A 19,171-nucleotide genomic window follows, 5' to 3' on the forward strand; every position below is an offset into this window, starting at 1 on the left:
AAGATACATTATTCTATCTGGAAAGGTTTTAAATCTGTTGAGGGGTAGCGATACTTTTGACTCTTTATAAAACTCCTTTGATTAAGCAAATTTTTTTTATTAATATTTTTGGTACTTATGTATTAACACCACCGCAGCTACAGCTTTATTTAAAAACAAAGTAGTCAATCGGATTTCGGTGGAAAATGAACTGTCTCTTTATTAATTTTAATAAATGGTTATTTATATTTATTTATTTTATAAATATAATTTAACCAAACTTAACCTACGCTCGCTAACCTTGACTAATTAACATTGTAATTTTTTGAGTATTTATTTAATAAATTCAGTAATTATTGCGATTATTTATTATTTAAATAATCAAAACACTCCTGTTAATTAGTCAAGGTTAGCGAGCGAAGCGAGCGTAGGTTAAGTTTGGTTAAATTATATTTATAAAATAAATAAATATAAATAACCATTTATTAAAATTAATAAAGAGACTGTTTTGAATTTATGTTAAACTCTATATCGGCCCATTTTCCACCGAAATCCGATTGACTACTTAGTTTCTAAATAATGCTGTAGCTGCGGTGGCGTTAATATGTAAGTACCATATTTTTATACAGTCTGATTTATTTTCATATAATGTTGAAAGTTATTTCATTTTCAGGGAATCAAACTCACAATCTGATGGTACAGTTATTTTTAACTCTTGTACCATCAAAATTTAAATATTACAGAAAAAAAATGTTTGAAATTTATATATATTTATTTATTTTCTTAATAATTTTGTTAGTATTTGTTTTTTTTCCATTTTTAACTGTCAAGGTTAGTTGTGGTTTTGAGATAAATAGATTTAATGACGTTATTTAAAGCCTTGATTGGTGAGAGAATATATGAGGTAATAGAATATATTGAGTTAACTTGTTATGGTATGCGAGTACATGATGTTACTATTGCATTGTTACATTTGTAATTCGAATCTGGTTAATTTTTTTCCTTTTATTTGAGAGAAAAATAATATGCCTTGTAGAATTGCATCTACTGATCCATCTCTTGTTAATTTTGTGTTCATATTATTATTTTTGTGGGCGTACCCAAAAGAGTTTGGTGTTCTTGATCCACTTTTATAACTTCTTACTTAGTGAAATATTTTTAAAAAACAGGCAAAGAATTGCGTACTTACCCAGCTACGCCAGTCAAGTTATGTAGTTTATTTTTTCAATTTAATCTTTATTTGTATCTTTTTGATAAAATAATTCCTTTTTTACTTTTTTAAATTATAGAAAAAATTCCTTTTTATTGAATAACAATAAATAAAATTATGAAATCTTTTTTTCCACAATTTTATGTAAAAATATTTATTCTGATGTTATGATAAATAAATATTTTAAAAAATGTGATTATTTCTATACTTGTGGAGGATTTAATGAAAGTTGAATGTTGGGACTATTGTTTTGGTCTTCTTAAATATGAAAAAATTTTTTTTTTAATTTTGGGAGTTCCCATCTTCCATACTCAAGGTGAAGTATGCATTCAGATAAAACTGATTTTAAAAAAATAGTTCCGTAAGTGGTAATAATAAATTTAAAACATTTGATATGGACACCACATGACTTCCTTGTAATCCTATTAAATTACATATACACATTTTTTTAAATGAAAATTCATAAAATTTTATTTCATTAATAAGTTCTGATATTTTTTCTTATATATATATATATATATTTTTTTTTTTATTGTTATTATTGAATTATTATTTATCATTGAAATTTTTTTACTATCAGAGTAAATAAATCAATAATCAATATATTTAAAATAAATAAATCAATATATTTAAATTAAAAATAAAAAGTTAAAAAAAAGGATATGAAGTCGGATTCGAACCGATGTAAGATCCAAATATTTCATTAATTAAAATTTTATTTGGTTATAAGTTTGGAACAAATGAAAATAATACCACGTATGATATATCTTTGAAAAGATCTCAATGAGGGCTTATTACTGCAGTTAAGAAAAAGTCAAAATCCAATTTTTTGGGAGTTTTTGGACACTTTTGGTTCAGTTGATTGCAATCAAAAGGGAAGGTGCACAATTAGATGTTACAACAGTCCTAAATCCAAAATTTCAACATTCTATGCCTAATTGTTTTTGAGTTATGCAATATACATATGTATGTACATACAAATGTTATGCCAAAAATAGTCAAAATGGATTCAGGGATGGTCAAAACAGATATTTCCATTGAAATCTGAAAACCGAAATATTTCGCGATCACAATACTTTCTTTACTTCATACAAGGAAGTAAAAATATGCACATAAAACTAAAGAAGGTAATACTTTTTGAATTCTTTAAATTTTTTACTTTTGAATTCAAAAATAATTTGATACCAAATTTAAAAATACATAATCTGAAGAATTGCAAAGTACTTTTCTTTTTCTAGATTTTTTTGATAAATGTACATATATGTTTTTAAAGAAATTTATTTTATAAAATAATTGATAATCTCTTTAATTATAACTTCTCTCAAAATAATTTAAAAAAAAGATATAATATTTGATTTATTATTACAGATTTTTAGTTTATAGTAGTTAAATTACAGAAGCGTGATTGCATTTTATTGTGTTACTTAATACACCTCGGTTCTTGTTTTGCATTACTTGTCTTTTAGTATTTAATGTTTAACTCCCACACTGATTTCTAAACAACAGGTAGATAGATACATTACTTCATTTATCTTGATGACAGATCTGTTTATTTAACTTGTGCATGAAACTAATATATTAATCTTTTTCTGAAGTATTCTAGATTTGAACCAGAAATATTTAAAATAAAAATATCAAAAAATGCTTCTATTTTATACATTAAACAAACCGATTTATTCATGTTAATTTATATACATGTATTATGAACATCCTTTTATGGTAATTTTATTTATGTCTTTTAAACGACTATAGTTTTTTTATTATACATTTCCTGGCATTTGCTTAATATCCTACTAAAATTAACTCTGCTGTAATTTTGTATATAAAACTGTATGAAAAATTATTCTCAATTTGTATTTGTATACTGTTATTTCATTTTAGGCATTAGTTGGTTATTAACAGCACTTAATTTTTTTTTTTTTTTACTGCTATAAAAAACCTTTCAAAGGATATCCTGTTAATCTTTCTATTCAAAATCTGTTTGCTAATATGTCTAGATTCTAGTTATATTTTTAATGGAAATAAAAATAGATGAAAATTTTTCATAACAATATAACTGACTTCACCACATTTAAAATCATCGTCATAATTTATTAATTTGGTGTGGTTAGTGTGATAAAAGCTTTAGTTTTTCATATATTATACCCTTTTAAGTTCACATGCTAATAATATTCCTGTAAATAAATTTTTATCAGATTTTAATATGATGGTACAGTACTAATTTTTTGTGTCTCCTGTCGTAAATTGATCTACTCTTACATTTTTTAAATCTTGAACCATTAATTGTTACTCTTTTTGTGGATTACATAACTATATATCTATTTCATAAAATAATTATTTAAAGTATATTCAGTGTTAAAAAAGTTATTCACTTAACGGATTATATTTTTTTTTTTTAGAAAAACCAAAAAAAACTTTTTTGCTTTGAAATGTCTTAATAAACAGTATAAAACTAAGCTTATTGTCATTACTGAATATTTATCATGCTTATTTATATGTACTTAAATTCTATTGTATAAACCACCTAGTACAGAATATTGAGATAAGACATATTTATAATAAGATTATTTCAATCATGACTGAGGATGCCGGATCCTGCGAAAGTACTCTTATGAAAAATTAAGGTAAGATATGTCTTACCTCAATATTCTGTATCAGGTGATTTATTTAATAGAATTTAAATTAACAGTACAGAGGAATAATATGAATCTTAAAAAGATTAATTTCAGTAAAATTATATATATATATCCAGTGAAGTACGAGTAAGTTTCTTTTTTATATGATTGTTTATTTAGTTTTAACTTGAGTTCTATTAAAATTTTGGTGGATAATTTTATCAAATTGCTTTAATTAACCTCTGATTTAAATAAATTTATTCATTTTCTTCAAAAAAAAAAAAAGATGAATTATTTTTGCATTAGTAGAATAATAATAATAATAATAATAATAATGGAAAGAAATGAAATACTGTAATTATAAGGAAATTGTATAGGAAGAGTCATATAGTAACAATTATGAATAGCTGTATTAAAGTGAAGGGAATAATAATTACAGTTTACATGTCCTTGGTAGAATGAAAGGTAACAGGTGGCAGAAATATTCGTAACTGGCATAAAGAAATAAAAAATAAAAATGAGTGAAAAGACGTTTTATTCTGTTAGTAGACAGTTGAATGCAAGAGATGTAAAAAAAAGATTTATAAAAAGTTTTTTTTTTATAATCTAATTAAAGTAAATAAAACTAAGTGAAAAAAAAATTCTTCCTGTAATATTTTTCAGTAGTGATTTATTTCAGTTAATTATGATTGTAAATATTTTTTTTAATTTTTATCTCTTTCAACAGAAATTATTAACTTTCGTGAAACAATAACAACATCCTGTAGTATTTAATAATATTAACTTATAGGAAGCTGTGTATTAATTAAGCTTGGCTTTGAGTTTTGGTATCGCTCTTTACAACATTTTATTTTCAAAATACTATTTCTTGAAAAATTTCAGAGGTTAGTCTTAACCGCTAACATTAAGCAAGAAACTGTGCATAACTTAGATTCCCAAAACTTTACTTTTCTCTTTTTAGAGGAAATCAATTTAGTTGCGCAATTTAATATTTAAAAATGAGTTTTTAATTGTAATATTGATTCAAATACATTAATTTATTTTTTGTGTTGTACCAAATCCTAGGACCAAAAAACAAATACAAGAGGTTCAGACAGTTACTGAGCCCACAATTAAATTAAGAAATCAGATCAATTATTTTTATTTTAATATTGCTTAATGATAATATTATATTAAATTATTTTATTATGTAGTGCAGTCTACCAACCTCTAAGGAATAGTCTGTTTTTCATCCAAAAGGTTCTGAATTTGATTCTTGGTTAGGCTTAATGTTTTTCACACAATGCAAAATGCATTTCTTTTCATGAAAATTGAGTAGGGTAGCTGTAATTTAACCTGTAGTTATCAGAGATGGAATAAATATGAAAATGCTGATATGTTTATTATTAAATGTAATATAATCATAATTTTAAAGAAAAAAAATTAATTAATTATACAAAATACAAGTATATAATAATTACTAGTCTACTAGTATACCCAGGGAATGGAGCCCCCTGGACTACGGAAGCATTCATTATCCTCATAATTGTGAGAAACCTTTGCTTCTGTGTGCTTGTTCAACCTCCAGATGCTGATCTTCTTCTCGTGAACCCGGCATTGCTTAGCGGCACTTGATGATCGTCTTAGATTTGATCTCTTCTTAGGAGGAAGAAGATTGAAAACATTATATGGAAGGAAGAAGAAGAAAAATGAATAATGAAAGGGGACATTATGTACAAAAAAAGAAAAGAGAAGAAGAAACTACGAAGAAGGAAGTATACAGACTTTAAAAATAATTTAAAAAAAAGAACTGAATTACAAAAGACAGACATAGTAGTAACTGTAGTAGTGCGAATGTTAAATATTTTATAAATATTCATTAATGAAAAATGAACTAATCATTTTACTTCCTTATATTTTTGTTGCCGTGGTGACAGAAATATAATGGAGTAAATGGATTAATTTTTGTTTCTTTAATGAATATTTTTAATTAATAACCCCCCCCCCCCCCTAGAGGGCTAGAGTCACAATCTAAGGCTTTCCCTGGGATGACCTGAAAATTTGAAAATACTCAGTGGTTGGTTCTCATGTGATGCTGTTGCAAATGAACAAACAGAAAACATTAGCATTTAGCGTATGATAAGTAATCATAAGTATGATTACTTATGAATATATATGTAAATTAATATTTAATCTTCAAACATTTGGGTGCGTCAAAATACATTCCATTGTTATATGCAATCAAATTTGAATAATAAAAACAACTTTGTTAAAGGAAGCAAAGTAAATATGGAATAAATCTTGTTGAAATTGACTTCTTGAACTTTATAAACAAATAAGATAGAGAAAAAGTAAAATTTTAATACGATAGAAATTTAAAATAAATAGGTAATATGTGAACCGAGTAACTTACACAGAGTATGAATGATTTTTACAAACGTGTTAAGGAATAAGAAACTTGCAAAATTAGGTCTATGTTAATGAAACTAGTTAATGAAATTCCTCACAGTTGAGACATATTTGGTAAAACTATTTTTGTATTTACCTAATTTTAAATCTGTTACAATTGTTTTATTAAACTTTTTTTACAATTTTAAGAGCAAATTTATTAAATTTTATTTATAATTATTATAGTAAACTTTATAATAGAATAACTACAGATTGTTCAAAAGTGATGCAACCTTATGGGAAAATGAGTAAGTTACACTAGTAGTTGAAAGTGGCTTCCATTATGCAATTCACATAATTGAATACGACATTGCATGCTCTTAAACACATGTTGTAACATTTCTTGAGGAATTGCAGTAATTCATCGTTCAATTTCGCTCTGCAATTCAGGAATGGTGTTAGGTTGAGTATTGTAAGCAGCATTTTTAAGGTATCTCCACAAGGAAAAGTCAGGAGGGGATAAATCAGGTGACTGAGGTAGCCACAAAAAAACCCCTTCAAAATCACTTGTCCATGAAAACAGTGATCCAAGAAAGTCATAATGTTGTTGGCCGTGGCAGTGTCCTGCTGAAACCACTGTACTGCAGGTATATTGTTATATATCTGTATGTAGCGCTCACTGTTCACTGTGCCATGAAAGAATGTCATGAAGATTCACGTACGTGATATTGCACACCAAACACCCACTTTTTGTCTATGCACCTGATGAGGACTTTCTGTAGACCAAATGCGTGAATTCTGTGCATTCACGTATTCATCAGGGTGGAATCGTTACTCATCAGACCGAAAATAGTCATTGAGTTCTTTCCCAGCTGGCGTTACAGATGACATGAACCGCTTTCAGAAAGCTACATGTTTTCCAATGTCTGCAGATAACAACTTGAGAACAATACAAATTCTGTATGGATGCATTTTTATGGATGTACTTGCCTGATGCCATGTGGGCCATTACCAATGAAGAGACCAGACTGACTAGATAGATGTCGCACAGACTTCTTGGGACTAATGAAATATGCAGCTTGCATGTCAATCAATTTTTATGGTGTTAGCACTTTCAGGTCGACCACTTTTGGATGTATGTGCCACATTTCCTATTTCTTTGAACTTGTTGCACAGCCACTTGGTGGGGAGGACTTATTTGGTGCATCCACACCATACTTTTTTGTGAATTCATTCTGGGTCTGAGCATAACTGGCACATCTAATGTATTTGGGGACAATAAATATTCTCTGCTGCATTGTGTAACCCATTTTTCCTCAGTTTTCCTTAATTAAACATCCAACAAAAGAAGGAAACATTATTTCATAAGGTTGCATCACTTTTTCAACACTGTATTAATAACTACAATAGAATAACTGTATAATACAGTTAGTATAATAATTGTCCTGTTTATAAATTTTAAGAAAATGAATATACTTTTATTTACTTAATTCATATTTGTGCTTTAAGGAACACTAGTATCATTACAGAAACAATATTATTCCTTCAATGAATTTTTAAATAATATTAATTAAAAAATTTAAATAAAACTGAATTTTCTGGCTCTTGTTCATTACTTTTATAAATATGCGCTCAAATAATTTTCTCTAATGCCCTTTGAATTGTGAATCATTTTCTATTTATTATCTTCATATTTTTATAATTTTCAAAAAAATATTTAAATAAATAATTAGTATGGACTTAACACATTTTTTACATTATAATTAATTCTCTATTTTGTGATGCTGCACTCATCAATGTTTGTAATGGTTTCACTTGATCCATCTAAGCAAATGTTGCAGTCTTTTTTTTTATCCATGGAGTAGCATATCTACCTACTTCTGATATGATCTGTATAATTTATTATTATGTACAGATTAGAATAAAAGTTATTTATTAATTCTGTATAGTATGGATTTTATAAAAATATTTATTTTTTTATGTTAAATTGCCTCTATGCATATTCACTTTTATAATTCACTTTTAACCATATTTCAGTAGTCTACTGTTGTATTGAAAGTTTTTAGTTATCAATAATATATATTTTTAATATATAAATGTTATTTAAACAGGCTGTAAAATTACATCGTGAAAATACATGATATACTTCATAATGACATAATCAATGAATTTAATTTTAAATGCGGATATACCTATATATATATATATAGAAACAGCGGATGGAAGATTGAATTGATTGCATCAACCATGTAGGTCTCATATATGTGTACATATATAATATAATGTGTGTGTTTGTGTGTAACATGTTATCTGTTTAGATCCACCCATCTTTAACCTATTCAGGATACATGCGCTACTGAGCAGACATAAATGTGTGTAGGTGCTCAATATTACTGTATATGTTATGAACTATTTTAATGGCAATATTGCAATGAATTCATACTGCTTCTATTTTACTTTCAAAAAATATATATATTTTATGTTTTTATATTAATGCTCTAGATTTTTTTTAATAATTTGATTAGTATTTATGATTTATTTATGTACGTGTTTATTACCAATATGAAATTAATTAAAAATGTAGTTTATAACATTATAAAGCAGTAATAACATAGTACCTTTCATTGCTTGATTTTTTGTATTTGTTTATCTTAAAATACCATTTGTTTTTTGAACCTGATTGTTTTCTAATAGTTTACTGTTTTTATGATTTTTTGTCGATAATAATAATATTCAATTAAAACTGATATTATCTGGAAACATGATTGATTTATTATGAAAAGATAGGCGACTAATATTAATTAATGATTAATGTTAGAATGTTAATATTTTATTTGTAAAGTATATCTATTATATGTATTTTTATATTTCTAATTTATTAATTTTTAATCGGTTGACATATTGTTTTAAAAAAGAACCAAATTTGACCATTCTTCGTAAAATTTTGAATGCTATGTTATAATTTAAAATAAGTCATTGAATAGTATAAGAAAAGTGACAAGACACTTTAGAAATATTAATGAATAGATTTTGAATAATATAGAAATTGTTTGTACAGAAAATCTTTTAAAGATAATTTTGCGGTATCTTCTGTAATGGAAAGAATTACGGTCATTGGTAATCCTCATTGTTTTATCTTGATTAGGTCATTAGTATTTCAGAAGTCCCATGATATTTAGTGCAGTTTTCTTGATTGCTTCTGAAACACAATACAATTTTAAAAAAATATAGATATAATTTTTCTTATTATTACTAGGGTAGTGGTTTTGTTTATTAAAATAATTGTTGGTTCAGGTAAAAGCTATGTTGTGTGAATGGATAGGGAAATAAGAGAATAGGATAGTAAGTAGACAATGGAATATGAGGGAAATAAAAAAGAAATAGTTGTTACAGGGAAATTGTTTTGTTTTTTCAATTTGTGTTTATTTTATTTTGTAATGTTACCAAAGATGCTGAATTTAGAAAAATCAATTGTCAAATTTATTCTTTGAATAACTCTTAATATATAATTTACCTTATATCACGGGGACTTCTACAGCAGGTTGTCTACAGTAAGGAATGTAGAAGGGATCTTCAAATAACATTTCTTTTTTTGACTGTAGCGACTTTGCTTGTTATGCAAAGTCTCACTTCTCACCATCCCATCACTTGTGTAAATTCTCCAGTTGTCAGTGTGCTACATTATGATTATAATGAATTAAACATTGATGCTGGTTTAGATTTCTTTTGATATTGAAAAAAAAATTGAATTGTTTGATAATTTAATGTAGCTAAGTGCTGTTTTTAAAAGTTTATTGTACTGCTATTGACTGTTATTGTACTACAAATTTAATCTGTCATTAGTTACTTATAACCACTTAAATGTAAAAGGTGTGTTATTTGAACTAATTATCTCTTTCTTTTTTTTTAAATTAAAATATGTTTATAATTTGTTCACTTTTACTTGAATTTTTATTTTCTATTCAATTATTAACAGTATTAACCACAATTTTATAAGAATATAATTAATCTTAATAGTAATAAGGATTAGATTGCTCTTTACATGTTCATAATTAAGCGAGTGAGAATACAACACATAGTAGCACTAATCCCCTTTCTCACTAATGCCCTGAATCTATTGTTTCTTTTTTATCATAGTTTTTGTCCTGTTCCTATAATTATAAAACCGGCTGACTAATGTTTGTTAGAACACAGTAGAAATTTATTAACTATGCAGCAAAAATTTCTTTATGGCTAATGAACCAATTAATTAATAGTAAATATATGCTTCTAAAGGTGGAGAGGAACTGGCTATCGCATTACTTTTCATAGGAAATCTGTCACGTACTGCCTAGGCATTATTCATCAGCTGATGGTCATATCGGATACATCATCAAACTAGCCCTTCAGGCTGGTGATTACATTCTTTATATTATAGAGTAAAAATTGTTAAGATAGTATTTACTATTATTATTTCTGCTAAGATCACTGTTGTTTGTATGTTTAGTACCTTTCTTAGCTTCTTAATGAAAGAATTAATAAAAGAAAGCTAAGAAGTACTTAACATATAAATTATAGAGTAAATGTTAAAGGTTTGCTCTAATTGAAGGAAATGTGTTTTCACTTATAAAATATTTTAAATATTTAAATTCTTTTTATATATTGATTTATTTCACTTATTGTAGACAATAACAAATTCTGAATTAAAAAAAAAATTCTAAATAAGAACTTGATGACGTACTGGTCAGAACAATTCTATGTTTAAGTTGTGAGAAAACAAAAACAATTATAAAGTTTTAGAAATTATTTATATATTTTTTAAGTTATATTGAATTTTTTTCTAAGTAGCAAATATTATACATTTTTTATATATATTTTAGAAAATATTACTGTTGTTATTACTTTTACCGAATTAACTAGGCATTTACCAGCAGTTAATTAATTAATTTTAATATACGTAGTGTTTAAGATTACAATGTACTGTTAATAGCGATTGCTATATTCACTTAGTTACTACTTAGTATTTTAGCCGGCTACTCATAGAGTGCGCTGTTTGCATTTTCGCATGTAATTTTAAAAATTTTAATTTTTTTTGTTGTGGAAATGAGCGAAAAGGTATTTATCCATTTTAATAGGTTATTTCTCGGGATTATTAACCAACATAGAATTTATTTTTCTAATTTTTAAAACTGTTCTTCATTTAATAGTACTTCCTTGCAAAAGTTCTCTTTTCATGAATTATATATTTATTTATAATACCGTACACTTTGAAAAAGTATGTTCAAAAAAGGGTGCTTGACACTTGTATGACATACATACTCATGTTGCCTTCGGGCTTCGTGGGTGTGTAGGGTATGGCTATCAAGACATACTCAGCACGTAATTTTTGTGAACGTGGGGCAGTTGGCTGCCTATAAGCTCCGGCGCCCCCAATAATTTTGAAGTAATGTAGTTCCGTTGTATAAATTAAGTGTATTATGAGGTTGTTTAAATTACATAAATCAGTTACTAAGATCTGAAAATAAGAATCTTTCAGTGAATCCGATTAGCAGAACACATGAGGTGTTTTTATTAATCAATGCAATGCCAAAAGATCCTTGACACAACCCCTATGTTTAAAATGTATGTACACATAAATAAAATCTATTCATATCATACTTAAATATTATTTTATCAATAACTTAAATTGAATATTTTTTATAATCATAGTTTAATAATTATTAGTAAATAAAAAAAATATATATATGAAGTCGGATTCGAACCGATAATTAACCTTCCCAGTGTAAATTTCAAATATTTCATTAATTAAAATTTTATTTGGCTCTAATGCTGGAACAAATGAAAATAAGTACCATTTATGATAACTGTTGAAAAGCTCTCAATGAGGGCTTTTATTAGAAAAAGGCAGTTTTGATAAAAAGTCCAAATTCAATTTTTTTGGATTTTGGTTCAGTCGATCAAAAGGGGAGGTGCAACAGATTTTATTTTATTTTTTTGTCTTCAGTCATTTGACTGGTTTGATGCAGCTCTCCAAGATTCCCTATCTAGTGCTAGTTGCGTTTCATTTCAGTATACCTTCTACATCCCCATCCCTAACAATTTGTTTTACATATTCCAAACGTGGCCGCCTACACAATTTTTTCCTTCTACGTGTCCTTCCAATATTAAAGCGACTATTCCAGGATGCCTTAATATGTGGCCTATAAGTCTGTCTCTTCTTTTAACTATATTTTTCCAAATGCTTCTTCCTCCATCTATTTGCCGCAATACCTCTTCATTTGTTACTTTATCCACCCATCTGATTTTTAACATTCTCCTATAGCACCTCATTTCAAAAGCTTCTAATCTTTTCTTCTCAGATACTCCGATCGTCCAAGTTTCACTTCCATATAAAGCGACACTCCAAACATATACTTTCAAAAATCTTTTCCTGACATTTAAATTGATTTTTGATGTAAACAAATTATATTTCTTACTGAAGGCTCGTTTAGCTTGTGCTATTCGGCATTTTATATCGCTCCTGCTTCGTCCATCTTTAGTAATTCTACTTCCCAAATAACAAAATTCTTCTACCTCCATAATCTCTTCTCCTCCTATTCTCACATTCAGCGGTCCATCTTTGCTATTTCTACTGCATTTCATTACTTTTGTTTTGTTCTTGTTTATTTTCATGCGATAGTTCTTGCGTAGGACTTCATCTATGCCGTTCATTGTTTCTTCTAAATCCTTTTTACTCTAGGCTAGAATTACTATATCATCAGCAAATCGTAGCATCTTTATCTTTTCACCTTGTACTGTTACTCCGAATCTAAATTGTTCTTTAACATCATTAACTGCTAGTTCCATGTAAAGATTAAAAAGTAACGGTGATAGGGAACATCCTTTTCAGACTCCCTTTCTTATTACGGCATCTTTCTTATGTTCTTCGATTATTACTCTTGCTGTTTGGTTCCTGTACATGTTAGCAATCGTTCTTCTATCTCTGTATTTGAACCCTAATTTTTTTTAAATGCTGAACATTTTATTCCAGTCTACGTTATCGAATGCCTTTTCTAGGTCTATAAACGCCAAGTATGTCGGTTTGTTTTTCTTTAATCTTCCTTCTACTATTAATCTGAGGCCTAAAATTGCTTCCCTTGTCCCTATACTTTTCCTGAAACCAAATTGGTCTTCTCCTAACACTTCTTCCACTCTCCTCTCAATTCTTCTGTATAGAATTCTATTTAAGATTTTTGATGCGTGACTAGTTAAACTAATTGTTCTGTATTCTTCACATTTATCTGCCCCTGCTTTCTTTGGTATCATGACTATAACACTTTATTTGAGGTCTGACGGAACTTCCCCTTTTTACAGATCTTATAGTAGACCTAAATCCAAAATTTCAACATTCTACGGCTAATCGTTTTTGAGTTATGCAAGATACATACAGATGTCACGCCAAAAATAGTGAAAATGTATTCAGGGATGGTCAAAATCTATATTTCTGTTGAAATCTGATAACCGAAATTTTTCGTGATTACATACTTTCTTTATTTTGTACAAGGAAGTAAGTAATGAAATTTTTATCCAGCTAATGTTAAAAAATATTGCGAGAAGTGTCAAATTTAATTTGCTGGTAACATAAATTAATTTTTAATAATTTAAATTCATTTTATAAATATTAAACGTAATAATTTTTCACTATTATTACTTTTAAATTCAGTGTTGTTTTTTTCTTATTATTATTTAAAGCATTTTTATCATGCAAGTATTTTAGTTAAGATTTCATAATAAGCTACCTATTGTAATGGGAACCATGATTCGACTTCTGGAAAATTTTGTCATATCTTCACCTTTTACATCCCCAGACCCAAAAACCACCGTCAGCTCAAACTTATATATATATTTCATCTTCTTGTGGACACGAAGACTGCTGTAATTTTGCGCCAATCACTTTCAAATTGTTCCTTAAAAATAACTCGTCAGAAAATATCGGTCGAGTCATTAACGCCCAAAATCAGACTATCGAGGTGGAAATGGTTGGGGGGGGCATTTTAGAAAAAAAAATATCGCTATAACCTTCTTAGTAAGGAAAATATCGAATTCGTTTAAAGTTCCAACTATTCTTTTAGATAAGAGCCTAAAACTTATCTAAGTAAAATCTTTTTATATAACCAACCATTGGCCCAGGGGGTGGAAAAAATCGGGTTTCAAAGACAAAAAAAATCATAGCTCCTTTAATAGGCACAGTATTGAATCGGTTTAAAGTGGTTGTTAGTCCTCTAAACATTACCTAAAACCTTTGTGTGAAACAATTTTTGATATAACCAACCCTTATGGCAAGTGATGACCAAAATGTTGCTGGAATTGTAAGAAGATGGAGCTTGTCATATACTAAACATGTGAAACTTTTTTCACATGCAACCATTATTGTATTGAGTAAATTTGAAGTTTTTCTTAACTTTAAGGTGGAAATCTTTTTTATCCCCTGCTTAGCACCGGTGAAACTACCTCTGCCTTCCAACGTGCCGAAACGGATTTTTTTTTTTTATAAAATGTATTTTCTAAAAGTTAAATAAAATACTACAGTTCATTAATGAAAAACATCGTAGCTGTTCATTTTGTTAGTGATTTTAATAATTGGAATTCTATCTATTAGATTCATTTGTTTTAAAGCTAAGATGATTTGAAGATGATTATGGAATCATCGAATCAGCTGCTATGACTAATATGGTTCCATTCCTGTAATTTGCTGTGATTCCCACGTAATATTAACTAAGCCGAATTTAAAACGGCAGATCTGTATTGTGTAAGATTTGAAATGGCAGATGATTTAAAACAGTATTCGAGAAAGTAAAAGTAGGTGTGTTCAGTTTGTTCGTTCAAATCATAACTATCGCCATAGATGATATTAAATTGTGGCTGCTATAAGAATTATTGATTCGAAGCAGTAAAACATGGGATTCGGATTCATAGAGTTCGAACATGGAATTCGGATTCAAGCATTGAATCATCAAATCAATAGCCAACAACAATGTATATGACCTCTAGGTTCTTATAAATGATGTACGACATTTACTTTACAATTATTATATTTTGTTCACCAGTGAACAAAAATCCTGTCATTTATGGTATGCTGCTGTACAGTAAATAAGATTATTGATTGTGGTTGTTGGGTACTACTTAAACTGATATTTTTTATGTTCAGGTTTTTTTTTCTGATAGTAAAGCATAAATAATACAGTTGATTATATTTTCTTTTACCAGTTAATTTTTTCCAGAAATCCCTTTTTGTGTTTGTTAAAAAAAATGATTTCTTTTTATTGAAGAAATTTTTTTAAATTTAAGTCTGCCTGCTTGAATTTCTAAAAAAAATTGTTTACCAGGATTTCAAAAATCGGGAATGAATTTAATAATAAGTTTTAATTATTTAATTCCAAGTAATTTAAAAATGGCATCCATTATTATTTCCTGATAGACATTATAGTGTTCCAGGAGGTGTTGGCCAAACTTAGTGACTGATTCACAGAATAAAAGTAAACAGAAAAGTTAATAATAATAATAAAAATAATTTTTTAATTCAATTAGTGAAGGGAGTGAATTGTGAACAATCCCAAAATTTTCAGACCTCATGACAAAAATCATGAGGTCTGAAAAGTGTTATTGTGTTATTGAAAAGTCACAAAGGTAGATAGGGCATTTGTCCAAATGAACTTTTTTGTTTATTTTGATTTCCTAATCCAATTCCTTAAGTTTTGTTAATACCTGTGTTCTGTATGACAAAACATACGAAAAAACTACAACCACTGTATAGAGAAGTTGGATCATGGCTTCTTGCTAACTAGGAAATAGGATCACCACTCCCAATCTGCGATCAGGAAAATTGCAGCAGGATGACTAATGTGCACACTTTTGGTGTTTGGTGTATTAAAAGTGTTTTAGGACCATCTTAATCTTTTTTTTTTTACTGTCTTAATTTATTTCAGTTTATATTTTATGAAATACTAAGTTAAAATTATTCAAGTGTAGGGTTTCGTGGTTCTTAATAGTTGATCTGTAAATCATTTGTATCCAAGAATTTCATTATAAATTTTGGTGAAAAACTGTTTTACTTCAAGTTTAGATTGTTAGTAAGTTAAGATTAAGGAGGCTTGGATTAATGGAAGTATTTTTTTTGGTTGAGAAAATAACAAATATAATAAAATTATATGCATTCAATTTATTGATCTCTTTATATTTGTTTCAGACATCACAAGAAAATGTAGAATTAATTCCCACTAGAACTACAAAAGTAGCTACATCCAAACCAGCAGCAAATCCTCTACAGTTTATTAAAGTTGGACCTTGTAATCTTTATCGATCGGCACAAGAGCAACTTAAAAAAGTTGAAGAAGTAAAGAAAGTTAAAAAAGAAGTCAGAGATGAAGCAGAAGATTGGCAGTCTGTGAGTATTGTGTTTTGCTGCATTCTATTTTACAATATATAAATATATGTATATATTTATATATGAATTTATCGTGTGTGTTTGTAAATTTTGTGGATTTGAAAAGGTAATTATCAAATACTTTAAGTGTAACATTAAAAATATATCTATACACCAAAAGTCAAATTGATTAAAGCAGTCTTGAAGAATTCTAACAGAATTATTATAAATTTAATCTTCTTTTGTTTACTTTTATTAGTTAAATGGAATGGAGATGTTTGTATGGAATTACATCTTAATATTTTTTGTTTTGTATTCAGTGTTTTATATTATATATATATATATTTTGTTATTTTTGGGATTATTTTTTTATTTTTCATTAGTTAATAAAAAAAAAAATCAAGTTTATAAACAATGATAATTTATTAAAATGAATGCTCCTTTATTAATAAGTAATGCTTGATAAAAATTGAATGAGCAGAATAAATTTTTTGATGGATGTTAAGTAGAATGAATTTTTGTAAATTTTATAAATAATTGTTATAATTTGGAAGTCGCAACTGTATTATTATAATTCAGCTGTCATTGTTCTATTCAGTGTGGTCCTTGACTCAAAAACCCCATATGTCACTTAAAATTACTAAACTTGGATTAGATTTAACATAGCAAATCAAATTAATGTTGGTGCCGTATATACCTTACCAACCAACTTTGTTTATGTCATATTTCATCCATGCAGCTTCCTGTTTCCACCATATCAATGGCAATGATGGGTGTTTTAAAATATGAACACATGCTGCAGGAAAGGCTGCCATTACTAGATTTTTGTTATTAAAGATTTTGTTATTCTAAAAGGTATACTGATGGCAGTTTAGACTTCTCAGAAATAATAATGTATAATATAAACTCTGTGGCATTTACCCAGGAATGGTTGAATAAGAAACTAATTTCAGATGATATTGAGAGTGTATTTAATTTAAAGTGGAGACAACTTGGCTGCTGTTGATCCAAAGAATTTAATAGATATGAATGTTAAAGATTTTGACAGTTGTATGAAAAGTAAACTAATTAAATCTATAATTTAATAATCTAATAATCTAATCTTGTATAAAAGTAAACTAAAGTAAATCTAATTTTATACTTCCCTTAAGAAAGTAAAATCATCTTGGGTTGTACAGGGTGCCTTGGCAAAAAGTATCCGAGCGTAACAACGCTCGGATACTTTTTGCCAACTTACTTTTTGCCATACTTTTTGCGTATACACGAATATTAAGAGAACCAATTAATGTAATTTAATTTTTTTTCTAATAAACACATAAACTCGCCAAGTTTTAATATTGGTTATTCAAATCTATGCACCTTTTTTTAGTTTGGAAGACAACAAAAAGATAATCTAACTCTTGCCAGGTGTTTAGGAGGCATCTACGGCATCATTAGACTAACAGCTTCAACAATTCTGTTGTAAATTGCCAAATCTTGAACTTGTCTTTGTACCCACATTTTTTAATAAATCTCCAAGCAAAAAAGTCCAATATTGATATCTGGAGAACTCTGTGGCCATGCAGTTGGACCTCCTTGTCCGATCCAAAATTTGGAGATAGTTTTGTTCAAGAACATGGTAACTTCTTGATGAAAGTGGTGGAATACCATTATTTTGTTGGAAACTTAACCCTTCAGGAATCTGAGGAACAGCAAAGTTCTCAAGCATGTTGAGGTATGTGGGTCCTGTCACAGTGTGCTTCATGAAAAAAATAACAGACTGATGATGCCAATTTTGTGCACTCCTAACCAGACAAGACCTTTGGTATGTCCCTATCATTTTAAATTATTGTATGGGGATTTTCAGTACCCCTAAATTCGACAATTGTGTGTTAATTTTCCACATATATAAAAGGTTGCCTCATCACTAAATAATAGCATATCAAGATTATTAAGATTGTTTTCAACACAGTGCATTACGTCTGTAGCAAACTTATATCATAGGCGGCAACATTTGGTTTAATGTGGTGGAGTAGTTGTTACTTGTACACTCACAAATGGAGCCACTTATGAACAATGTTGTGAACAGTGGAATGAGGAATTTGCAGTTCATAACTATTTTTTTTTCAAGATTTAATAAAATTAAATTAAAATAAAATTACAATTTTCGAAAAGCAATAATTTTATCACTCATTATTATGATTAGCATGAGGAACAATATGAAAGATTTTATTCTTCATAATAATAGTAAATTTAACGATCAAAATGAATAAATTAATGCACATTTTAATACTACCAATTTTTAAATAACTATTTATGTTTTTGTGACATGATGTTGATTGGTCATCTCCTTTTTCTTTGTTCCTCTACTTACAATTCTATAATAGCTTTCAACAACTTTGTACTTATTCATCCTTAAGTAGTAATTGTAATTTTTCATTGAAAAATTAAAAAAAAATTATATTACTTTCTTCCACATCCATTAATTTTCTTATTTTTATGTTTCTTGTCCTTTTAGATTTCTTCACAGATCTTCTCCAAAATGCAAATGACCGTTCTGGTTATCTCTTTTTCACTATCCATGTTATTGCACCACATTTCTCAAATGGTTTTACAAATAATAGTTCTATTAACTCACTG

At 27.8% G+C, this 19,171-nt stretch overlaps 1 protein-coding gene and 1 non-coding gene across 6 annotated transcripts in view; both read left to right on the forward strand.

Annotated features, from left to right (window-relative positions):
* Positions 1-19,171, forward strand: part of LOC142328224 (uncharacterized) — an 890,790-nt gene that overhangs the window by 794,626 nt on the left and 76,993 nt on the right. For all 5 annotated transcript variants that reach the window (XM_075371822.1, XM_075371823.1, XM_075371824.1 and 2 more), the window contains one exon: positions 16,376-16,573. In XM_075371822.1, the coding sequence (XP_075227937.1) occupies positions 16,376-16,573 (198 nt within the window). The remainder of the gene's footprint in view (positions 1-16,375; positions 16,574-19,171) is intronic.
* Positions 11,435-11,581, forward strand: LOC142328515 (U11 spliceosomal RNA). The gene has a single exon (XR_012757305.1). It is a non-coding gene; the product is annotated as a U11 spliceosomal RNA (small nuclear RNA).

Source organism: Lycorma delicatula, chromosome 7 (assembly GCF_047948215.1).
Source record: "Lycorma delicatula isolate Av1 chromosome 7, ASM4794821v1, whole genome shotgun sequence".
NCBI classification, from domain to species: Eukaryota; Metazoa; Arthropoda; class Insecta; order Hemiptera; family Fulgoridae; genus Lycorma; species Lycorma delicatula.